At 39.2% G+C, this 26,680-nt stretch overlaps 2 protein-coding genes across 2 annotated transcripts in view; one reads left to right on the forward strand and one right to left on the reverse strand.

Moving 5' to 3' along the window:
• Positions 1–26,680, reverse strand: part of LOC105227479 (potassium voltage-gated channel protein Shaker) — a 541,010-nt gene that overhangs the window by 436,269 nt on the left and 78,061 nt on the right. The gene's annotated exons all lie outside the window — the stretch shown is intronic.
• LOC105227522 (dynein axonemal intermediate chain 7) lies at positions 9,334–21,619 on the forward strand. Its single transcript, XM_049454929.1, has 14 exons — positions 9,334–10,268; positions 10,342–10,430; positions 10,493–10,931; positions 11,013–11,170; positions 11,229–11,315; positions 11,514–11,713; positions 11,827–12,177; positions 12,246–12,402; positions 12,518–13,592; positions 15,878–16,431; positions 19,472–19,593; positions 19,903–19,978; positions 20,836–21,211; positions 21,287–21,619. The coding sequence occupies exons 1-14, from the start codon at positions 10,266–10,268 to the stop codon at positions 21,524–21,526; spliced, it is 3,927 nt and encodes a 1,308-aa protein (XP_049310886.1). The 5' UTR covers positions 9,334–10,265; the 3' UTR covers positions 21,527–21,619.

Consider the following 26,680-nt stretch of genomic DNA (forward strand, 5'->3'; position numbering starts at 1 on the left):
ACTCTGTACCTAACAACTTTACCTCTTCTGCTCTCCCTACCGCTTATGAGGACCGAAACAGTCTTTCAGACTGTAATGAGGAGTTGGGTCCAATCAGATTACCAAGAACCAGCCTCGCACCCATCAACCTTTCTTAAACTATCCAGTATTTACTTCGTTCCGTACTTACCAATTGAGAAAATAATTCATAGGCACGGCAGTTGAGTTCATTCCTACTAGTGCGAATGTCATTGTATTTGAAAAAGCATGATTTGAAGTCAGCGAAATTATGTAAATTTATTTGGTTGCCTCGTGGACCTTTATTATACCCAAATATATGTTAAATACCCCTCTCTCCCCGTATTTCTCTTTCTTAGACCATTCCATATCTGAAAATGTTTAAAAATATTCTTCGCCTTCTAAAGTCCGAAATAATCGCTTCATCTTCTCCCCAAAAAGTGTCTCAACCTAGCTCAAACTGAAAATACGAAACATTTTCATGTGTAGCCACTTTCAATTTTATTTATTTAGGTATAAGATTAGTTTATGCAAAATATTTTCCGCACTGTCACTTTCCAAAGCAACGCCCGCTGGCGATTTCACATTCCCACACATCCACATTGTGGTTCAAACTTCAAGCAAACATGGCAAGTGAAACGCAAATAAGAATAAAAGAGGATTTGTGCAACAGAATTGCAACAAAGATAACGGATATAATCTGTCAACGTCAAATGTGTTGGATTGCGCGACATTTTGTTATTGTTGTGGCTTAAATGTGTTCGCCGGACCAGCAAACTTTTGTGGTTTTCGGAAAATATTTGGAAAATTTGTTATGCTTCACTTAACAGAGTATTGCCGTGACAGGCGCAAAGAACGAGAAATAAACTTGTTAGATGGAATTTGGTGAAATTGCACTGTCTGAAACCGGTATCGATTGTGACTGGAAGAAGACAATTGAGATAAAAAAAAGTGAAATTTGAAAACCAATTGAAATTATAAACCTGAAGTAAGCTGATTTTTCTACGAATCTGCCGTAAAGAAGACTTCCTCATGAACAATTTACGACTTAATAAAATCCATGCGTCCAACCTGGTGGCACCACTGCTTCAAGGTACTAAGCTTTAGCGATTTAATCGACACACGGAAGGGGAAGAATATTCAGTGATGTCAAAAAGATTTGACAATGGTGTACTGGAATCATTTCTCGTGGAAGACTGTTGCAACTGACTCTCGCATAGACCCTGGGAGTCTAAAAGCAGAAAGATATATTCAAATGCAAAGGAAGTGGGGTGGAAAGACAGAAATAGTGACCGGTGATGAATAAAATATCTATAACGACAAACCCAAACGCAAAAAGTCGTATATAGGACATGGTCCACCAGCTAAATCAACGGCAAGCCGAACATCTATGACGCCATGATAATGCTGTGCATTTGATGGGATCAGTATGCAATAAGACCATTAACTTAGAGAACTATATACTAAAATTCCATAAGTACCGCCTTAGATCTTGCGATTTTTCCAGAACTCAAACGATCTTTAAATGATTTTCTGTTGAGATCACTTTCTTGGAACGAGAGCTACTAAAGGGTTTTTTCAGAGGGACGCTACAAAAGTAGACGACTAAACAGCAAACGATGTCATATTTTTACCACCCTTTTAACATTTATCTACAGTAAGTTTTACCATTTCACCGTGGAAAGATATGCGATCCAACAATGAGTCGAAATTATTAAAATTTACTACCAAAATTCTGTGATAGTGGACTCAACAATAAGAGTGCTACGTTCAACTTATAGTCGTCACAATCGTCTAGTCAGATCAACTATTGAGCATCTAGTGAAAAGATTTGAATCCACAGGCACAATACAAAATGGTCCCACGTCAAGTCAAAAAATATTGCTACCGCTAGCGCAATCATTGAGGAAGACCCAAATCAGTCTCTCACACGTCGTTAAGTGTAGGGCATCTTTGTGACGTCGTTGTGGCGATTTTTTGAAAAGATCTTGGCCTACATCCTTACAAGATCAAATTGACGCAAGAACTGAAGCCGCTTGACCTTCAGAATCATCATATGTTCGAGAATTGGGCTGAGCAGCAACTTGAAAAATCCGGATTTTCATCGAAAAATCATCTTCAGCGATGAGGCTCATTTCTGGCTAAATGGTTTCGTCAACAAACAAAATTACGGTTTGGTTCGGTTTATGGGCCGGTGGATTCATTGGATCATACTCCTTTCGTGATGATTAAGATTGGATAACCGAATATTTTTGTCCCGAATTGAATAATATGGACTTGGACAATATGTGGTTCCAACAGTACGACGTCACAAGCCACACAGCGAATGTCACAATCGATTTATTGAAAATCTAGTTTGGTGAGCGTGTTATCTCACGAAATGGCCCAGTCAATTGGTCGCCTGGTCGTGCGATTTGATGCCGTAAGACTATTTCCTGTGAGACTACGAAGCCTACTTGGTAGTTAGTTGTTCTTACCAATCAAAGCAAGCATAAGATTTTTTCAAAACTAAAAAGACGTGTTGAACAAATTGAAGAAAGAGAAGTATTTAATGATTTTATAGATGCTAATTTACCAGAGTTAATAAAGTCGTGCCACAGCTGTTGCCACTTAACTCAGCCATTTTTTGCTAAGCGCTCGTTTCATGACACGCACTGCCATAAATCTATTTCAAATTTTAATGAACTCATTGCTATAATAAAATAACAATTAATGTCCTTTTTACCAGCAACAACTACCAGACAACAACAATGACAACTAAGTACCGCAACTAAATGTAACTGTCGAACAATTGCCAACAGCAGACACATGTACATACATATGTGTATGTATTGTATTGCACAACAATGTGGCAATAAGAAATTACTTAATTGCAATAACATGCTTGTTGCAACAGGCATTGCATGCCAGCGTGAGTGCACACGTACTCGTCTACTTATGCGCTTACATATGCTCCGACACAAATATCCCTACAAGCAGGCACGTGCCAACACGCCAACACACACACACACACACAAATATATATTGATATACATATATGTTATATCTGTAGTGTGGTATTGTTATTGCTGTTGTTGTATGCATGTGGTGCTCTCACGCAGTCTTCGAATTGCTGGTTTCCGGCATTCTTTGCGCTTATGCTGCCTCGAAAGTCTTTCCAAAGTCACCAGTGCCCACATACAGGCGCATACAAACTCACACACACATTAGAGGAGCATATTGTCATGCTATAAATAGTATTCTATTGGACCGCAATGTCTCGCAAATATTTCTATGGTTAGTACCAGTTGGTGGTCTGAAATTTGAAAATTGTTGCACTCACTTAACTCAAAGTGACCAGTTTCAAGGATGTTGTGGTTTGCTTGTGAAATAAATTAAATAACCGTAAATAACAAGGGTGAAGGCTTTTGCGGTGGCAATTTTATGTGTGTGTGTGTGAGTGTTTGGTATATTTGAAAATGTGTCTCTTGTTTTTAAAGTTTTGTATCGACATTTATATGCCTTTATCTTGTCTCACTGGGTTCAGTTGAGCGGTACTTTCAATTTTCATTAACTTTCGACTGGATTTAAGCTCTCGGTCGTAATGTATAGTGTGGTAACCACAAGTATTTTTGCTTAGTTCCAGCAACATTTATGGAACGTTAAAAGCCCTATATTCATTTTTGGTAATGAAAAGTATTCTTATGAAATTCTCTCAGACTAACATCGTCAAGAAACCCTCGTCCGATAGTTTCAATTTTCGAAAATCAGCTATATTTACAACATGTTTGTCCATTATATATCTACAAGTAGCTAGAAGCACAGTAATAACCCTTTTCCAGAATCTAATTTTTGGCTGATGCCTAAGGTGGCATGTCTTCTGTTTCACAGTTGCCAGGAAAATCATGTCTCCTGGAGCCCATTGCGGATTTATCGTGAAATAGGATATTACATCCACTAAAAGATCAAGATCTTTCATTATCCTTAACGAAACCTTAAGAAACTTTAGTGATTTAAAATTTAAATTCACAGGGTAAAAGATTAAAAAAAAAAAGTATTTTGTTGAGTTGGTAGGACTGTGCTTAATTACCATACCAAATATGAGCGCGATCTGTCAGCCAGTTTGTTTACAACAGCTTCTTAAGTCGGTACACCTCAATAGTGCGTTCTGATTTTTACAATAGATAAATCTATTGAACAAAGATCTTGTCTCAAATTTAATATTTTAACCGAATTTCTTGTGCGAAATCATTTCGAATGTTGGAAAACTAATGTTTTATCAAAAACACAAGCCTACAAGTGATACAAAGCCTTCAAAAGCGATCAAGAGATCGTTGAACACATGCCTCGTTCTGGACGAACATAAAGAATATGGTGATTGAAAACCGTCAGGCAAGTGTTAGAGAGAAGGCAAGAGAGCTCGAAATCTCTCGCGAGTCCGTTCGAATGATTTTGGTGGATATCTTGGGTACGAAACGCGTTCTTGCGCGACTCGTCCCAATAAAACTGTATTTTTTTCGAAAAGAGTAAGGTAATCAGGTGACCGAATTTAAAGCCAAAAACACAATGGATACCAATAATCAATCACCGTACTCACCAGATTCGGATCCGTGTGATTTTTTCATGTTCCTCAAACTGAAATTGCCGCTCTATGAAACCTGTTTTCAGTCGATCGAAGAGATAAAATAACATTCGCTGATGAGACTGAAGGCCACGTTCGAAGGGGAAAACGTCGGCATAAATGTATTACGTCTGGTGGGGATTACTTTGAAGGCGACAAAATAAATATTGTTGAACAATTAAATATTTTGCGAAATATTTACAATTTCCGGTACTTGAAGGTTGTTCAACAAAGAGATCCAGATGGCGAGCGCGGCGAGACTTTAAAGTCTTAAGCTGTTTTAAGTATACATATATAGTATATACTCTGGGGAGTCTGCTTTAGAGGCTTAAAAAATCGATTTTTTTGAGGATATTTTTGGAAGGGAAAAAAGTAAGTGATTAAAGCGAAATTTCTAGAGTTTCTAGCTATATATTTAAACTTCATTCACAAATTTTCTGGATACGAAATCTTTGATATTCTGCCTTCGGGAAGCAATTGCCCGATGCATCTCGCATGTACATTTATCGGACGGCGGGCAGGCTGCAGGTCGTAATTTCTATCGGAAATAAAAAATTCAAAGAGATTCATATTTCTTAATAATTTATCTTGTAGTTAAACTAAAATATTAAAAAAAAGTGTAAAACTTTACAAATTTTTAAAAAATTAAAAAAAAAAATGTGGGTTTTGACCAAAAAATTTTACTTTATGTTGTTTAAAAATATCTTCAAACTTGAATTTCTTAGTTTTTGTCCCAATTCCATAAGACCGTTAGTTTTTTTTTTCTGTCCTGCCCGCCAATTAAGAAAAATCGTAAAAATGAAAAACCGAAAAATCACGCATCAAAGTTTTCGCTTTCTGCCCAATCACTCATATATCTTGCTAGACGCTCAGTCACCATTTCCCTTCTAGCTTCGAAAATATTTCGTATTCCCTTCTAAAACTTTGTGGACATATTCTTAGATTATTTTTAAAGAGATTTAAGCAAAAAAAATCGATTTTTTAATCTTCTAAAGCAGGCTCCCCCCATAACTTATTTTTGACCAAAATACTCGTGCTCTCGATCTACTGTTAAATTCGTATGATAGCACACTTGCATGCTTGCATACCTTACACATACAAAATTTCGCGCCTGCAAGCGCCTCGAGACTATAAACAATGAGGAAAATAAAAAAATTAAAACAACAAACTGTGGTGACAACGGCAATATGCCTCTTTCGGGCAACCAGGCATTGAAAAATTTTTGCTGTCTGCCTACTCGAGCGAATATTTTTAACGGTTTTTATGCACACACACACACACACTACCCACAACTCATCCGCGATCAGCGCAATAAATGTTAGTGCAGTTAAGTGCTGTGGCAGTGCATGTTCTACTTGGCGCGCAGATGCACACAGTTGCATTGAACAAACAAGCGTTGCCTCCATGTGTTGCATGTGTGTAAATAGACCAGAGGCTGCATGTAGAACTGCGCTACGCAACGCCATGAATGCCACGAGCCTTGCCAATTTTTGTCAACGCCTAGTCGTTTTTTTCTTTTCATAATTTTTTTTTGTACTTTTATTGAGCCTTTTATGGCTCATTGGTCCGTAAATAACATGAAACGATTTTAAAAGCCCGGAGTGGAACATTAATTAAACAAATTCCATTAAAATGTGCGCCACACCGCCAACAGCTGGTTATAAGCCTCATAAAATGGCCACTAAGAGCCAAAAAACATTAAAACGAGAGCGAAAGCGAATGTAGAGAGAGAAAAACAGCGCCGAGAATAAAGCGCGCATTTAATTTAAGTTGCCACAACAATTAGGGGATTTTTTAAGCACAAAATATATGTATGAGAGATGAGGAAATTTGGCGAGTGGGTTGCCAAAAAGTTTGACGGCGGCTAAGTGGAAGGATTGCGGCGGTTTCACACCAACACAAATACACAAACTCACAGCGGCAAATACACACGAGTACACCAGCTCAGCCCAGCATGCGGTTTCCACATAAAATATTCTCCAAACAAGCGCGTAATCAGCGGCATCAGCTGTCATGTGGCGTACAAAAGGCCAACAACAAAGCTGGGCTAAGACAACAAAGCGCGCAGGGGCGGGATAATCAACCGCCGTAGCGCTGTGAAGCCGCGGATCCACAGTGTACTTAAGAAATTTCGGCTTTTCATTGCGGTAATTAAGCGGCGCTGTTACATTAAAATTAAAAAGTGGGCGGTCGAAGTGCGAATATGGTTGCCAACGAAGGCGGCGCTTGGCAGAAGCAACAATTTTTGGTAAGTAAGCCGCAATGGTGAAATGTCACGAGGTTAAGAAGCCACGCAAGTGGCGGTTACAAGTTTAATGAGTTAAGGATACAAGAAAGTCAAGAAAAATGAGACTGACTTAAGTTTGGCGGGAACGAAATATTGTTTATTGTTGAATATTGGTGACTACCGTTGCAGTCGAGTGAGTTTTGTGAAGGTTCCGAGTCTCTTGATCGGTATCCAAAGGTTTGACCGCCAATTTCGGACCTCTTGGAGAGTGACATCATGTTGGATAGCAAAAATATCGAAAGAACTTCTATAAAATAAAGTAGTTTTAAATGATTGTTTCAAAATGTTTCCTGATTTTCTAGAGAACGTATTCGAAATATGTTAAAAACTTAACTTGTTTGGGATAAGGACTTGATTATTAGTCATTTTTTCATACTCATCAGCTTATTGGGTCCTCTTTAATAACCAAACCAGCTTTTGATTACAGCAGCTGACAAAAAATCCAATATTGGTCTAATGAAGGCGCAGCACCATGACCTTAACGGGGAAATTTTATAACAAGTGCGCTCTCTCAGAGCTTCTACTTGTTCGCCGGTATTTCATAGACTGACGGGTGCCTTAAATGTGGTTGTGTTCAGTGCTACTCGTGGGTTTCCGTGAATAGATCAATATCGAAACTTCGCGCTAATTTTTCCTCTTATTTATAATATTCTTCTTTGCACTACATATAAGACAAATGGAATCTCTAACACAGAGCCAACATTTTGCCCACAGAAATACGACTGAGACAGAAAAAAATTTCCGCTCATCACTGAGATCGAAACCATTAACTTCCATATACAAAAATATACCCACATTTTTTCTTCCAAACTCATAACACAATACAACATGACTACTCTTGGGTATAACAAAGTACGTACAAAGCCGCCATAAGCAAAAGACTTCAGTACAGTCGTCAAAGGAATTGGAGGTAGTGAACTGTTTTTTCGCCTTCACAGCTTGAGTCCCACGAGCATTAGTTATGCTAAATTATGCATTAGTTGGTATACGCCCACGCTTTTTCAGCCGCAAATACATACAAAGAGATAAAATCTATCCGCATTTCATACATAGTGTAAAAAGTTTTCAAATCTTCACACATATTGGATATGCATACACACTTATATTCGTAAATAAACACAAAACTGCCGAAATTTACAAAGTAACACTCAAAATTAACACTGTCATTAAGAAATTCAAATGAGTTTTTACCCGCCGGGCAAAGGAAAACGGTTTGAGTTGACGAAGGTTGCCATGGGAAAAAGTTTTCTGTGTATGTAGAAAAATATGCATATGCCTATGTAAATAACATACGTATGTATTATACAACATATATGTATAAATTTAACACCGTTAAGCTTATTAATATGAATAAACATTTGTAAATATTTAAGAACCTACGTAATTACAAATTAAATGGGATTTGTGTGGTTATTATTAGCAGCATTTCTCTTAATGAGAAGTTGTCTAAGACTGAGAAACACATATGGCATCATCTATGGAGAAAAAAAAGGATTTTCATGGAATGATAAATCTTTGGAACACTACCCGTAATTTTTGAGGCTCCCTACAGAAAACACAGAAACTTCAAATTATCGATCGAAAGAACATTCTTCGGCATTTATTTTTTGAAGATTTTTTCTTTCACATGATGGCCGGGACTACGTCTCGGTTTGTTCATCCATTGAGTCCAAATTTCGATTACTCGCTCAAGCTCATCGAACTGTTCTCTCAATAAATGCTCGAATTCAGTTCGAAAACGTCGTATCTTTTTGGAACTCCGTAGAGTTCCTTAGAGCTGAGCGATGTCACTTGGGCGCGTTGAGCTGCTTCAGTCCTTGCACAAGTTGTATTTTGTAAGCTTTTAAATTAAGAACTCAACATTAAACACACCAAGCCGTTCTATACGTCAGTCGGCACAATGAAGTTTCGGCGCCGAATCGACTCTCCACGGTCTTCGTGTACACTCTTACTTACGGCTAATGAATTTTCTTCACTGCGCGCTGAACGTGGTATATTCAATTTTTAGCCTTATCGCATAAATGCCTATTGACCAATATCCAGTAAGAGCTGTTGCGGTTAAGCCAAAGTGAACTTTATTAAGGATAAGTAGTTCAGTGGATCTCCTGCCTTCTACTCTACGACGAAAGTCGGGTTGTCGATCAAAGCCAGCGTACGAGAGCCCCATTGATCCAGTGCCAGGACGCAATATGCTAACGGTAGTCCAACTCATTCCCATTCCGGTGATATGCGGACTTACTAGGTCATCAGCTTTGCACATACCAGCAAGTCCGCTATGATTGGGCACTCATACCAGTCTGATGATGGATGAGTTTGATACTATAATTGGCATTCAGTGTTATTCTTCGTGTAGTTCACAGTAGAAAGAGATGAGATGCCGCTCTTTGGACTCGATCAAGTATTCTTAACGAGTCTAGCCTTGCCGAACGCCCTTCACCAGACGAATACACCACAGAATATTACTGGCTGTGACTAGATAGAGCCAAAACATCACCTTTGCTGAGAGTCACCACCTTTCCTTAAAACTGCTCTACCAATGCCTTCCTTACGCACTTCTCAATACTTGGTCTCCATAAAGGTTTTCTATCGAGAATACAAGTAAGTCCTACGTATTGCATCTTATCAACAAGTTGAGGACGTGAGTATTCGAATAACGGGGAAAGAAACGTCTGGGATTTTATACCTCCTGGTAAATGAATCTTATTATGTTTTACTTGGGTTGACGTCTAAGTCGCTTCTATTCGTCCCGTTGTATACCACTTTGAGGTACCTTTCGGTAAGCAAAAGTTAGTTCACAGGATGGAAATCTGAAAAGTCTGCGAAAAATATGTTGTTTATAGATATTCCCCTGCATTATTCTGGAATTTTCATTTTCACTGTAAAAAAGAAAGATATCAAACATGCCGCGGGTAGAACTTTTCGACAAATTGGTTGAAGTTATTAAAGTCTAGCAACGTCTACTTCGCCGTGCTAGTTTGAAATAAATAACTCGTTCGTAGTGGAGCTTTCTTTACTTTCCCACTTGACTCATTTAAAGTTGAACAGCAACTTTTCATCTCCACAATAAGCAAGGCATACAAAATTGCCGCTACTTTTCGAAACGGAAACGGAAGTACTTGGTAACGGCTTAAGTAAATGGTATGGGAATAAATGAAGGCGCGAAAGCGAGAGCGGAGTGGTCGAAGAACACACATGTACAACTGTCTGCCATGGTGAATAATGTTGTGCTTTGCAAACAGCTGGTAGCAAAGCAACGCTGCCGCCAAGAAAAGCCGGTTCAACAAAGTTGGATCGATACTAAAGCCGCCAGTATAAAATACTTACTCTACCTACTAAAGAGGCTTTTAAATATTTATTCGAAAGAGATAGTTAATTTCAACAATGGTAAGTAATTGATAAAGCAAATATTAAATAAAAATAAAATTGAAAATTTACACAAAACAACTCTTTACAAAAGCCACCGAAGAAAAAGCTCTCGAAGAAGGAGAAAGCGCGCCTGGAGGCCGAACAAGCCGAACTCTTGCGTATCGAAATGGAGAAAGAGAGGTAAAAGAACACAAAAATCCTCAAGCTTAGCACTAAATTTATGCATCGCTTAATTTCAATAGACAAAGAAAACTGGAAGAAGAGCGCCAGCGAAGACAAATCGAGTTCGAACAAGCTAAGCGCCGTCAAAAGGAAGAAATACAAGAGAACAAAAGACGACGTGCCCAGCTGCGCAACAGCATGGGCTTCTTCAAAGAGGTACGCGAAGTAACAACCGGCATCAAGGCGCTGGAGCAGGAGGAACGTGATTGGGAGCGATTTATGCGCTGCAATGGACTGCCCAACGCCAACAGCCCCAGCGATTTGCGTCGCTACATACACCAATGGCGCAGCGATATGGAGCGACGTGAGCGTGCCTCACGCAACTGGCTATTGAACACCAACGAACGCACGCTGCTCACGCAAGATCTCGACGCGCCGGATTTATCGCGAAAGAGCTTGCGTCAGCGCCAAGGCAATGCGGGCGATGTGTATGCGCAACGTATACGTGAAGTGTTGGGGGTGAGTAGAGCAGTAGTAAGGGAAAATAATAAATAGTAGTTGAATAACTTCAACTTATGTTATATTTATTCAATTAAAAAGATACTCGCAGAGCTCGATGAGGCGCTGCTGGATAAAAAGAAGCCACCGCATATCATTGCCGATCTGATTTGTCTCAAAATGGAAATACGCGTGCTCTTGAGCGAACATCTGGATGAGTTTACTTATAAAACAATGTCGCACATAGATCGTGATATGGAGTGAGTATGCCAGACTAATTTTTACAAGGTATTTGATGGCTTTAATATGATATTTTAGGAATGATCGTCCAGGTGTATTTACACATATATATGTGTCTGATGTCTTCAAGAGCCACATTTGGACATTTTCAAAGGATGCTCAGATGTAAGTTTATACCGTTATCCATAAGCTGAAAATAGAATAGGAACCCTTTGGACCTCGTCTCAATTTAGTCTATAAAACGGCGGGCTTAGTGTCTGTTCTAACTCCTAATCGATCGATGTAAAAGGGGACAGTGTAGCTGTCGTTTCTACTGTTGAACTTTTGGCATCTATCCAAACCACTTTTTGTCTCCTTCCACAGTTCCGTAAATCCGAAAGGCCGTATTGGTGAACAGGTTACTAGCAATGACATCGAATTTCCTGCCTTAACATTACAAATCGCGCTGCCGATCTCTGTGGAGTTACAGAGCTCTGCAATGCGTGGACTTTGGTTGGACTATGATCACTTTAGTGACTATTGTGACAGCTTCAAAGCAAGAAGAGCACTACCCGAACATATAAGTAAGTACATGTATACATGTATAAGCTGCGTGAAGAAGTATTGCATTACTCGAACTCACTAACATGTCCCGTTTATATCTCTTTTTCTCCCTGTTTCTTACTATCTCTTTCAGATATGCTACGTTATACCAAACGAGAGTGGACTAAGCGCAAAGATATTCTACAAAATATGCTCGAGGACTGCACTAAGGACAGTCCACTTTCCACCGGTGCAGCAGATCAAGACTCAAGTTCAATTATTGCCAAACGTGAGCGCAGCTTTGACGTGGATAAAATCTATGCTGAATATGAAGAGGAGCTCAATAAAGCACGACGACGTGCCATTGGACCGGAGAGTTACAGACTGGCCGAAACCGATGTGAACTTGCGTAAATATCGCATTATAGGTGGGGTATATCGCATTGATTACTTAGAGACGCCGCAGCAAGATAAGCGGCTTAATGAGCGCTCTTTTATAAGAACCAGTGAGTAGACTTAGCAGGCATCCATCAACTTTGGCAGAATAATGTTTACTTAACCTTTCGCACTCCAGTAATCGCACCAGACCACTTGAGTCATAAGATATTTTACGAAAACTACAAGCCACCGCCGCCACCACAGCCCGGTGTACGACGTTTGCCCGAGGAAATTGAAGCGGAGATGCGCATGGTTGAAGCAGCACTCGACAAATTGGCATTGGTCAGCTTAGAGTAAGTGTTTGACTAATCAATCAAAGCAAAGCAAAATCAATGGCAGACAATGTCAACTCAATATGTTTCACCTTCTTCTTCTGGTTTTCACACCACTCTACTTTCATGTGAAAAGCTTGCCCGACTCTGTCATTTGGTTCGAACCGCCCATTGTTTGTCGCTGGGAGACCAACTTTGAAACGTTGGAGTCAAATTTGACGGATGGTGCGAAACCACCACTCGGCAATGCCGCCAACACCACCGCCACACCTACCGAAGCCACACCACTGTCGACCACAACCAATGCCAGTCCACTTAAGGGTTCGCCACGTTTCCCCGCTAAGCTACGTAAACGCAGCTCACAGAAATCAACAATCGAAACGGAATGTCTGTCAACAGTGGCTGCTGTGCGTGAGGTGACCGACTTTGACCTATTCAACATACCGCGTGGCATCGATATTTACAGTTTGTTGCAAGATTTCGTTGTGCCACGTCTGCCACCGAGCTTCTGTCTGCGTTGGGAGAAATCAACACCGGTGTTGAGTAGCAAAGTGTTGGCGCGTCAACAACGTAAACAGAAGAAGCGGCGACAACGTGAGAGCCCTGCACAGCGTTTGATTATGTTGGCACGGCATCGAAGTGTCAACAGAGCAGACGAAGCTGCCAATGATTCAAAGGCAAAGACGAGGACAAGTGGTGGACGTAAGAGCACACTTCAAGTGCGTCAAGAATATATCACAAATGAGTTTCTAGACTGGGATGAGCCGCGTGAGCTTTTCCCGGAAATGGAAATAAAAAAGTTGATCAAATTTAAAGAGCACACAAACGATAAGCGCTCGTTGGGTTTGAGTAGTGAAGAGGTAAAGCAAAATCAGGTGGCAAACGGCGTCAATCAGGATAAGCTCCAAAAGCATGCGAATACAAAAAATGGTGTTGAAACAAAACGCGTGAGCCTGAATGGAGTTTGTGCACGAAATGGTACAACAACTGGCATTGGAAATGGCAAAACTAATGGGCACAGCAATGGTTCAACCAGTAAGGAGCAAGAGGTACCTAGCGCAAAAACTGGTAATGGTCAGGCAAACGGTAATGGTGGCGCAGTTAATGATAACAGTTCTAGACGGAGTTCTGACGAGGCCGCTGAGACAGCGTCGCAAAAAATGGAAGTGGTAGCTGCGCGGAAAACTTACATGTTCTCGAAGTTGTTGGAGGTGAGTTTACTATTTGGATTTCAGTCGAAGGGAATGAGGAGGTGCATTGACTCGGTAAAACCGAGCAAGAAACTTTCCAACTTCTCTAACTTTCTGTAAAATCAGGCTTGAGCTTTTCCAATCTTCAGAGTATATTCATCATTTCTGTCCAGTACAAGACAAATTTAGGTTGAAATGGTTGAAATAATATTTTAAAGAAAAAAATTCGGTAAGGAAACAGAGCTCCAGAATCTCAAAAAATAGGGCTTATCAGAACTTCTAGGAACTATTAGCTCGATATGTGGTATTTTCGCGTAACTAAGACGTTTAGACGAACAGACTAACAACAACCTTCAAAAACCTGACTTTTTCAGATTATTCGTATAACAAGTCCTCATTTAGACCAAATTCCTCTTCGTCTTTACCGCTTCCAAGCGAGGCCAGATTCTTCTCCACCTGGTCTTTTCAACGGAGTGGAGGTCTTCCTCATCCTCTGTTTCGTCCGGCGAGTACTGAGTCAAATACTTTCAGAGCTGGAGTGATTCTGGAGTGATTTCGTTCATTCGGACGACATGACCTAGCCAACGCAGCCGCTACCTTTTAATTCGCTGAACTATGTCAATGTCGTCGAATATCTCATACATCTCGTCGTTCCATTGAACGCGATATACGCTTTTCCAACGCGCAAAAGACCATAAATCTTTCACAGACCCTATCTCTCGAAATCTCATAACGTCGACTCATCAGATGTTGTCAACGTCCATGTCTCTTCTCAATATAGCAGGACGGGAATAACGAATGACTTATAGAATTTGGTTTTTATTTGTCGATTGAGGACTTTACTTCTCAATTGCTTACTCAGTCCGAAGTAGCACCTGTTGGCAAATACGATTTAGAGTGATTTCAAGGCTAATATTGTTGGTGGTGTTAATGCTGGTTCCAAAATTATCTACGTCTTCAAAGTTATGACTGCCAACAGTGACGCGTGAGCCAAGTCGCTAGTGCGACGACTGTTTGACAGCAGGAGATATTTCCTCTTGGCCTCGTTGGCTACCAGACCCATTTGCTTGGCTTTATTATCCAGTCTGAAGAGAGCAGAACCGTTCGGCGTACACAGCTGTACACTTTTATAGAAGATTGTACCTTTTCGATTAAGCTCTGCAGCTCGAATTATTTTCTTCAGCAGTAGATTGAAGAATTCACACAACAGGGAGTAGCCTAGTCTGAAAACTCGTTTGGTATCTTTTGGTATTGCTCAACCTCAGTCTGAGTTACTCCATTCATGATCATAAGAGGGGAATCTTTATAAACACTATTTCGGATCCATTCTAAACAATTCTGACTGGCATCGGAGTATCCATCTTACTAAGAAGGCTATGCAAGAGCGCTCTAAAAAATATCTAGTTTGTTTTCGTTGTCACCGATTGAGTTTATATAAGGACGTCTTTTGTGAATAATCAAATAATTGAAGATTTCCTACCTTCCCGACAAAGATGATCACGATCCTGTATCTCTATTTAACTAATATTTAACTTTAATGTAGTACTGACTTTGAGAAATAAAAGCTCTTTTGATATTAATTATTGCTTAGAATGCAATGACACTTCATACAAGCTTTCAAAAGAGGGATACCTGCTATGTTTTTTTTGTTCGAAATTTCAAATTTGAAAGGAAAAATATAACATTATAATATTAAATAAGTTTGTATTACATAATTTAATTTCTCAAAATTTGGGACAGTTTGAGCTTCTTAAGCCACTAAAGCTAACCATTAAGCCACTTTCTTAAAAAATTTGTGGGACTATAATAGAATTCTGGGCCCATTCAGTATTTAATTTTATCAATATACCACCATTAAACACAATCAAATGAATAAAAACCCAAAATGTCCATAGAAAAGCATATTAAAAATATCTACGCCTACATAAAGCGCCCCTTCAAGCCACCGAAGTATACGCGTGACATTATAGAGCACAAAACAAAAACAACAAAATGCCGACAGAGACGATAAATAGTGGATACCATTTTAGACGCAAATTTGTACAGAAAGGAAGATATTTAAACCGACGCGATAAAGTAAAATTGTGCTGCGCTCGAAAGCTTCAAAAGCACAAAAGCAAAGCGTCAACAATAGCCACAGCGGAGGGCAACGACGACGACCAGTTAACCACGTAGAAAATAATGTAATAAATTTTCATTTAATATTTTATCGTTTATTTTATTTCACAACCTATTTAAAGCACCCTTACTAACCTACACATACGACACGCTCTTTTTCGCTTCATGTGTCACCTAATGTTTCAAAGGATTTGGATCAACTTGCCGAACTGCAGCTGCCGCTACAAACGGATGCGCTGAAAAGAATTTCGGCTAATCTGACCTCGCCACCCGCAAACGGCTCGGCAGAATTACGTGATGCCGCAGCCGGCGATACAGCAGCTGGTAATGGCCAAGAGGCTGAACGGTTGGCGGAAGCTATGCAACCCGCTTTCAACTACTATCCGGGCTTTTCGTTTCTACGTGATTTGGATGCGAAAAATGGCGTCGGCGATAATAATAAAGACGAAAGGGCCGAACTGGCAGACGACGAGGATGAGGATGAAGAAAGCAGCACTGATGAATATGATGATGAAGATGCCTACGACGGCGACGGTTGGGATGATGAAGCGCTTCTTGAGAACTTTGAAGCTAGTGCGCGTAAGGATGCGTCGCCTTCGGCTGTAGCGAATTTGAATTCACTGCTCAATGGAGATGCCAAAACTTTGGGTAGTATCAACGGCGCGGGTGGCGGCACAGCGTCAGGCGGTCTACAGCAAATGCTCGCCAAACATCACCAGAGTGAAAGTGACAGCAGTGATGGGTGAGTGGCGTAATCTTATAACTACATTGCGGTATTCTTGAATATACGCTTTGCGTTAGCTGAATTTTCCATGTGAAAGTCGGAAGCTATTGGGAAAAAGAAGAAGTGTCAAGGCATATAAATGAAGAAGAATAATAAGTTGGGTTGCCAGAGACAGAGAGAGAGAGAGAAATAGAGAGAAAGTGCCATAGATAGATTTGCCTTCTATGGAGTACTGTTTGAGAGCGAACGGAATAAACGCATGATGATTACAATATTTATAACCTCAGGTAGCACATTTATACTATCTTTCCACTTGGTGTGGGGGGCTGTGGATAAGACCTTCACTAATACATAATTCTAGGAAATCTCTCTACTTACTTCACTTGAAAACAGTGGAAAGCTTACAACTGGTCCAAAGTATAGTGGCTTGCTATAACCTCGGATCTTTAGACTAAGTGCTTGACCGTTTCTGTAAGATATTATGATATTTAGGGCTTTAACCATCCTAGAGTATGTAGGTAGGGTAAGTTCTATTTACAACAGATTGGATTAGGATAGGTCGATGAGAAATCCAGGGATTGCACTTGAAATAGTGAATACTGTCCTTTTTGAAGGCATAAAAATAAAACACCTGTATTTTCTATTTTCACTAGCTAGCACGAGGCTAGCCTTAATGAGGATAACGAGCTCACTAGGTCTCTTCGCACAACGATCCCATTGACAACGAAGTTAGGTATTCTTTAAACAGCCTCGAACGCAGGGGTTTGAATCATATTAAATTATGGATAATTTTCACTCCAAGAGCTATTTGATCTGCTTTTATTTTGAGTCAAATATCATTCCATAGGGATTTAGAATAGCATCTTAACATTAAACTTATAAGACTGATTTGGACCAGGCAAAGAACCACAGTAGTAACTGAAAACGATATTCTACTATCGAAAGAAAGTCATTGTTATGATGAATATTCCATTATTTGGGAAGTTACCTCAAAGAGATAACATGCAATGGCAAAGGTAAAAGCTGAGACCCATAAATGATATTTTAATCAAGCATCGTAGTCAAAATAATATAGGGACTTAAATATAGACTGAAGAGATTCTCCGATTTTAAGCAGGTCTGTTATAGTAAACTTATAATAATCTGAAATGTGAAATCATTTAGAGTCCTTGTTAGGTTATCTTCTTTGTTTGGGTTAAAATTTGTTCACCCTGGTAGATTCGGTTAGGTTAGGTTCAACGGTCGATTGTAACAAGGATTTCACTAGGATTGATTGGACAGCTTTGAAGAATATCCACGGTTGCTATATTTAATAGGGCATTAAGTGTCATTTTTGTTGTAGCCCGTAGTGCACCGGAGAGGCCGATGTAAGCCGCTACTTGAACACGCTCAAGCTTTTGAGCAAATGTAGGATCTCCGAGTGCTTTCTACGAAACAACTACATCATAGAACATTATTTGCTTGATTACGGTTTTGTAGTTAAGTGAGTACGGTTTTCACCATTAGTGAAAGTCCCCACCGTTTCCTTATAGCTCCTCTACAGCATTATGAGGCGAGCGATGCCTTCTTAACTCTCTCTTCAACATTTGGCCTCCATGAAAGCATTCTACCAAGGATAAGCCTTAAGTCATCGGAATGAAGACGCGAAATTTCAAAAGAGGGGAGAGGCATATTTGGGATCCTATACCTCCCAGTAAATAAAACCATTCCAGTTCTACTTAAGTTGACGGCTTAGCCACTTCTTTTCGCCCAGTTGGTTATCGCGTTGGTGTACCCTTCGGATATGTCGTAGACGGTATTTAAAAATCTTCCTTTTATCTCAAGAACAACATCCTGATAGATGACTGTAGTAAGAAATTGTTTCTAATTTTTTCATTCACAATACATAAGGCCTCTTCTTCCATGATTTTGCATATTATTTTCTCTATTCTACATAAATAATTGAATGTCGACAGAAATTAAATCCATTGTTCGAACTTTTTATTTCAAAACTTTTTCGATAAATAGCAAAGTAGCAATCGCTATTCATCAGCGAGCAACTGCGAAGTTAGAGAGAATCAATGCCTAAACATTAAGCAGGCGAAAGCCTAAAAAAAGAAAACAAAAAGAACTGCAGGAATAAGTGAGAGGGGAAAAAAGAAAGCGGTAGGTGACGAGAAGAGCAACAATTGAAACGCTCTCGGCTCTTTTGTGTAATAATGACATTGGCAAACATTTGCCAATTGACGGCAATTGATTTTTAGAATCTGAAGTGTCAGCCTCTAACTGCTACATGCATATACATATACATATATCTACATATGGTACGTTTTTAGGTGCATTGTGACTAACATTGTCGTTTCCCCACTGTTTTTTCAGTTTTTCTGTCACTTTTGAATCGCTGCTTTTTCAGTTAAATTTGGAGTGTGTGTGACTCGATATTGATTTTGACACTTTTTGACGAACATTTGCTAACAAAGAGGTGTGCTAATTTCTGTTCATAGTACATATCCTCATCTATACCTACGCAAAAATAATCGATGAATTCAAAGGCAGCAAAAAATTTAGAACCTCACACAACCACATATACAAAGCTTCATTTCTGTACCTGAAATAAAGTTCGTTACTTTCCTTTAATAACAAACCCATTCAAGTGCGGCATTCCTTGGACAGAATTATGTTCTGACTGAGTTATTGATGGAAAAATTATTTCTGTCGCGTCAAACGGAAATTGAAAATTTAATCGAAAATAGATGAAATGCGATTGTGAAAGAGTTTGCTGCATTTTTGTATTAAAAAATTGTTATAACAGAGTCGCAGCAATATTAGTGAATGTCGGCGGTAAAATTTAATATCTGTGGTGTTGTTAGTTATTGATTTATTGCGCTTTTAGTAATTTTAAACAGTACCATTATATTGATAGTGAGCGGGGTTCCCTCATTTCGCACTGATTCTATTACATAAATATTTCAGCAGATTTTTTAATCACCTACCATTTCAATTATAAACAAATGCACGTACATAATTATTATTGTATTAGTGTTTAATGATTTAATCCCATTCTGCTCTGACTCCGCAGCAAAAAATGCAAATCGTCAAATCTAATCGCACTCACACAAGGCAAGTGGAGCACACGCGACGTCCACGATACCAAATTTAATGAGGAGAAGCTTTCGCTACAATTTCGCACAGGACGCCTGGGTGAGTACGCGTGTGCCGCAACCGCATGTAAATTTCAATTTTAACTCTTTTCGTGGTTTATCTCATTTTTGCAAATGCTTTGGTGCTGCCAAAACGAAATGTAAACAAACAAACAACCGCAAAATTCGACGAATGCAAATGACCGAACTGTAAATGGGAAAATGTGCACTCGCGCTATCGCATACAATGCACCTGTGTTCCAACAAATCTATGTTTGTGCTGGCTGGTACTGGTTCCCGCTGCTGGTGATGATGTGGCAACAACACGGCGGTCATGGTCGTTACTCTCCATTTGTTTGAGCGAGCGTAGGTATATTTGGGCTGGCGATGAATCGCTACAGCAATATGCCGTATCAGACGTGGGAAATAAAACCCGATTTTAAAAGGTACGTATTATAGTAGAAATACATGTATGAGTGTGTGTGTGGGCTTTTTAATGGTCGTTAAATGCAATATTTTCGGGCGTGCTGTAACCACAAATGCTTGTATGTATGTGTTTTATGCACACAATCCAACGGCATGCGAAATGGCGCTCGAATTCCACAAATTTCACTGTTCAAACGCCAACACACCTGAGCAAATACGCAAAGGGCGAAGATAAACAAAGAATCACTTAAAATGTGTGCGAAACTGTGTGAAGGCCACAAAATCATAATCAATTCAGCCATTCACTGTGTAGGTAAATTTAAATCGGCTGCAGATTTAATCGTTTATAAAAAAGACGATCGAATAAAATCTGCACCCTTTTGCATGACCTGTTAACCCTACTAATCTAACACACCTCTCCCTATGATCCGATCCCGTCGAAACAGCACGTTTCTCGGTCCTACCGTTCCATGATCTCGATGGCAACTCATGTAATCCTTACCATCCTAACGGAGATTAGGTACCCATTACAACAACATATAAGATATGGTATACAATAATTAATAACCAAAAATGTGAGCAAACAGTCCACGTTCTAAAGTTTTGCCAAATACTTGGTATATCAGACTTCGATCTTGACAATTTTCGAGAGTATAAAATTCAGATTCACGTGAACTTATTCCTTCCCATCTATAACAGCAGTTTTTTTCATATTTTCATCACACCTCATTCATTCTTAACTTCTTAATCCATATTTATAATATCTTTCACAAACTCTAAGCAGTTTCTTATCTTTACTCTCACTTCTCTCATACAAGTACATAGTTAGTAGATAAAATATAAAAGTTAAATATAAAATTAGTTTTCTAATCCTCAGTCCCGGCACGATTTTCTTCGGCTTTACCGCCTCCATTATTAGTCTTGATATGAACATCACCTCTGTCGGCTATTGCGTTAATAATTTTCAAGGCGGCAGCACTCCAGCCATCAATGAAATGCTTGGCAAGACACTATCACTAGCCGAACTCAAGTCTATACTCATCGCAGCAGCAGTTGATATTTTTCCAGAGCCAGATACATTTTGTTACACCGAAGGTACTTGCGAGAAGAATTTTGTGATGGAAATGCATCTGTATGCTTGTATATCAACGCTGGTGCAGTCGCACAACTTCAGTTGGTCACGTTGGAATCTTTTGGCCGGCAGCCGCACGATTGTATTGCTCATGCGCGAACTAATCGAGGGCAAGAAAGTGGTGAGTATGCATAAAGAACTTATATCTTTAATAATATTAGTTAACACCATGTATTTTTTATATCTCTCTGGCTAGCCCTATCACTCAACATTGCTGGTGACTCCTTTGAAGACCGCCATAATAGACTGTACTGAGGTCTCACCGAGCTTCAATTCAGCTGGCATCGCTGGCATGGAATACTATGCCGATCTTTATCAGCTGTCACAGGTTTATGCGCTCCCCAGCAGTCTTGAGAAGCAGCGAAATATGGATCCGATGTTGCGTGAAAATGTGGCGCGTATTTTAATGGCTATCAGACCGTTGAGCTTTTGTTGAAGAAAGTGATTCTTCAAAGCATTTTTGTATTTAAATATTTTTATACAGTTTTTGATATAAAGTTGTAACTACTCGAGAAAGTAAAAAAATTAAAATAATAATTCTTGAAGTATACACTAAAAGTCCCTGATTCGTAAATTTGGTGGCAGTTGCCGACGATTCAATCAAAGTTATATACATAGATCCCCGATAGTGTCGTGAGTTATACGCCTCAGGAATACAAGAGATCCGTGCTGGCTAAAACCCTTTAGTTACGAAAAGTAATTATAGGGAAACTGAGGTACAAGAAGTGTTCTGAAAGACTCCACTTAAGTCATTTGAGATATTTGAATACTGCCAGAAAGATATCAACAATTATAATGCGGAAGTGTATTTACTTATATTTTCTTAATTTAAGTCAATGACCACAGGATGAGAGAACGTCCCCCTGACTAATTCTCAGTTTTTGTCCTTCTAAATTCTATTTCTATATTTTCCTTATATTTTAACCATTATTTTCTATGAAACATCAGTATCTAATATTCAAACTGTCCCAACTCGAGTTACCCATAATAAGGAGCTTCCCAGCAAGTATTCTTTCCTTTCAAAATATCATTATCGCATTTCTCAGAGTTGATAGGTGTTTTTCTCGTCTGGGGTAATGGATTGGAGATTTAGGTAACCTTTAAAAAATATCTAACCCCTTATAGTCCACACACAAGATTGACCCGGATAAATCCAAAATTACCAATATAGTGGGTGTTGGGATCTATTATGCGGAGCTAGGTGTCAGGCCGTCCCACAAGTTGCCTGAATCTGCAGTATCTTGCAGGTAGAAGTTTTTGCAGTCAGGAATACAATTCATATAGATAATAACCCAGAAATTTACATAAGGAACATATAACTGTCGATAGCCAAGCGGCAATTAAAGGAATAACCTTAGTAGTAGGAAGCCAGTAGATACTACGGCTACAGGAAACCGGCTGCATATATACTGCTTCCAGGCCTCTTGGTCGTCCCGTCAAATGAAAAAGCTGCTCAGATTGACAAATGTGCCATCCGCTTAGCAACCGAACCAGTTCAGCAAATACGCAAGTCGCTAAAAACTATAGACAATGTAATTTTCGAAAGTTCTGACAGACTGATCAGAGCGAAATAGAATGTCTTATAGGCATGTAGGATCTCCACGATCATGTGCAAGGAAGCGGAATAAAAACACGCAAGTTTTATGCTTCCACGGTCTGGAAAGGCATGCAGAACGAATGGCCAAGCCAGTCACAGGTCACAACTTACTTGCGAGCCGCATGGGCCTTATTAAAGATGACGCATGTAGTAAGTACAGGAAGTACGTATGAGAGGAATGCTATACCTTCTATACTTCTATCCAGCTTTATATATATTTTTACTTATCTATTTGGGAGCTTCGCTACTCAAGAGACTGATTAATGTATCACAATTAGATATCAAGTATCTATAAATCTATATATCGTAAGCCTCAGTTCGTAACCAGTGTAACATAACCTAACTTTAGTCATAATAGATTCTGAAATTCTGATTTTTGAAGTTAGACTGTAAGCGTTTACTCAGTTGAAAGTTGTTATTTAAAAAATGATTCTCAGTGAATCTAACCTGAAAGAAAAAGGAGGAATTAAATACTGTAGAAAATACTCTTTAAATTTTTTCCAACTTAATTTAAGATCCTTCTCTATACATAAGATATTCATCGGTTCTGGTACCTAATGACTTTTTTCTGTCCTCAAACGGTATGAGTCAGTACTCAAGGAAATGATCGATGAAATCGACGAGACTGGAGACTATTTTGAAACAAAAATCCAATCATACTTCAACACAAAGTAGGAATAAAATTTGTTTTCAAAAATGAGCAATAATAAGAAGAGATCACATTATTCCTAACTCTCCTTAACCAAGTTCAGATTTTATATGTTCTCACCCAAGCTCATCAGCTGTCAGTTTTTAATTGTTGTTCACTTTCAATTTTGAATTTTTTCATCTGATGTACACCTGCATTTTATTTCCTATAAATTCTTAACGATTTCAACGCTCTGCTCCGACTCGATTTTACTCTCACACATATATAAAATAGATTGTGAGCATAATGCTTAAAATAGTCGTCATTAATATTGCTGTAACATCCGACGAAGTCCAAAGGATGCAATCTCAACACTACCAACTATCACTGCTTCATACTTCCACTGACTCATTTGTATTCTGCCTGGCTCCCATACTTTCTTACTTCCTCACTTAGACCGCGATACAGCTACCCCCTTTAATTATACGCCATCTTCTGCATTTTGGCCGGATGTACGAAGTCATTGCAGCTGTCGTTAAGCTTTACTAAGTAACCGTAAGCAGAATTTTGGCACACGAATATGTCTTTGAGTGACTACGTGGACAGACACGCGAGGGCGCACACGGTATGAATGCATAATTAATTCAGCGCAAGGCAGCTCCATTGTTGCTGCCATTGCTCGTAATGCGCCGGAGTGTGCTGTTGGCGTTGTTACTTCATACTTCGCGCTTCATATGCATTACACTTTACTAAGGGTGTAACGCTATTACGACCTTTCGTCAGATCGCGCACTCAGCTTGTCAAAATTTTTGCGAGCTCTGCGGTAACGTCTTATGTGACCTCCCGCGATAGGAAGTTCTCCGACATCGCATCTACGTCATGTGAATGTCTGCATGACTAAATTGCATGCTTACACCGCATGCTGATGGTGACCGTTGCACCCTTGTGTTTAGTGTGGTGGCTATAGGTCAAGCTTTCAAATGCACATTACAGGCAATTTAAATGGGTTCTGCCGTATCCGACCTTAGCTGTCATGAAAACTATGACACCTTAAAGCCATGAGGCCCCTTATAATGCGGCATTCCGGCCCAAAACCCGCACCAACGCCAAAATATTATTGTCACCAGGTTAGTTAGTTGTCAATTCATTTGAGCGTCCTCCCACTTTAACCTCTATAGAAAACCGCCCGCTCACCGTCATCAACTCTACGTCACCTTTGGCTTTCTTACCGCCATTTTCATGTACGTTGATGTTGATGCTAACGACAGCTTGTGTAATGTTTGACTTTACCACTTGGCGCTAATGTACTCATACTGCTAGCGATATTTCCTTTGCATTGCTTGTTCTTCTACCACACTACCCCTTCAATGCTCTCTAGCTGGTTGCTGCTGTCAATTTGCTACGTTGGAATGTCGTAGTGTTTTGCCATGCCTTGCCGTCTTCGCATTCAAAATTACGTTAATTATATTCCGAGATGTCGCTCCATGCTCCGCATATACGTGTACCATGAGACCTTTCCAACCAGCCGCCACTTCGCTTTAATGAGGCCTTCATTCTTTCGCCCACCCTTAGCACCTCATCTTACATGCACAAACGCCACTTGTGCCCACTTTCTTGTAACATTTAAATGAATTGGAATTTTTAATTAGAGCAAAAGATGGAACAGAACTTAAAGGAGAGTGTAAAAGAAAGTGGTCCAATAGTTCACTTATTACATTCATAGCACATTGGTTAATTTAAAAATGGCTGTCATAAATAGGAGTTTATATTCTTGTCATGTTCTCAGTTCTCTTTCCCGCTGACGCTCAAGGTAATTTTTGCATTTTGTCTTCTGGTCCAAATTAAGCTTACTTAGAGAGTTTCAGTTGGCAAGCACAATTAAAGTCCGAGCGTCCAACTTATCAAAATAATTCGTTTAAATTTGTTAAGTAAGAAAACCGCATGAATATATTATTGTTAAAGACAAAATGCTACTATAATTTCATGTAATCTTTAAAAATCTTATAGTTTCAACTATAGAGTTGTTTTACTTTAAAGCTATGCTGAAGAAAACTATTGACCTTATAGAAAAATAGCAATACCAGTAACTTTGGAAGATAAAGTAAATAAATTTGCAAAAATTATTCATACTTAGAATCACCTTAGAAAAGTACTAAAGTTATTAAATAAAAAAAGACTTCATCACTGAATATCCAGCAGATATTATACTCGTAGATATCGTAAAGAAAAAGAGAAAACTGTATTAAAATGGTAAAATACACGATTTCTTATATTTATAATTATAAAACAGAACTGAACAACTTAAATAAGATTCTCAGCAACAAAATCAAAAAATTCAAAAATCAAAATATTTCAAACTAAATTTCCAAACAAAATCACAGACTAGTTCCTTCGGAAAGCTATCAAAAATATTAGGAAACCAATTTTGTCAAAGCCTCCTCTCCGGAAAACCTAGGGAACTTGAACAAATGGCGACAAAGAAAAAGATAGCAGTAATTCGCCTTCCATGGCAGCATGGTACCTTACCCAGCTGGAAGCTTCGCAGCACATAAAAACCTCGGAACAGTGTACAATATATGAGACCTCATATCGTCATATCGTTCAATCATATTGCTGCCTATTTTGTCTCAGCTACTTGAAGTTATCATTACCAGAAGACTTGAAAACATAGTTTAGAAAAAGGTGTATCAATTCACCAAATTGGATTTAGACCTCAGAATACACAATAGACCAGGTACGTCACATAACTATTAACGGATGATCCAGGTAAAGGTACTTTTTTAAATTTTTGACAGATCACGCGTAAGTCGTGTCAAGCTGTCATGATATTTTTTTTTTTCAGGATTGTTTGGCATGTCATCACAGTAAGTCTTATACCTGAACAACGTTTACAAATCGTTCAAATCATATAATATTACGTGCAATTATTGGGCTCTCGTAATGTTTTAAGAAGATCCGAAGTTTTCGAACCAAATTTTGTTCAGCGATGATGCTCATTTCTGGCTCAATGGGCATATAAGAACGTTACCATCATGATAACCGACTATTTGATGTCTGAAATTGAAGTTCGTGAACTCGGCGGCATTTAGTTTTAACAAGACGGCGTTACTTCCTTCACAACGCGTCAATCAATAGATTTATAGAGAGAATTCTTCGGTGAGTAGATAATTTCAACGTTTTTGGCTGGTCGATTAGCCACCAAGATCGCGTGATATCATACTGTTAGAATTTTATCTGTTTCGATGTGTAAAGTCTAAAGTCTATGCGGACAATCCCGCTTCGTTTCAGTCTTTGAAACAAAACTTTACGCATGTCTTTCGCCAATTACCAGTCGAAAAGCTCGAACGATTCATCGAAAATTGGAC

This window comes from Bactrocera dorsalis, chromosome 4 (genome assembly GCF_023373825.1).
Source record: "Bactrocera dorsalis isolate Fly_Bdor chromosome 4, ASM2337382v1, whole genome shotgun sequence".
NCBI classification, from domain to species: domain Eukaryota; kingdom Metazoa; phylum Arthropoda; class Insecta; order Diptera; family Tephritidae; genus Bactrocera; species Bactrocera dorsalis.

Coding starts and splice junctions, on each gene's coding strand:
- LOC105227522 (XM_049454929.1), top strand. Junction 19,594..19,902: donor ATTTCGCACAGGACGCCTGG/GTGAGTACGCGT, acceptor GAGCGAGCGTAG/GTATATTTGGGCTGGCGATG. Junction 21,212..21,286: donor TAATCGAGGGCAAGAAAGTG/GTGAGTATGCAT, acceptor CTCTCTGGCTAG/CCCTATCACTCAACATTGCT.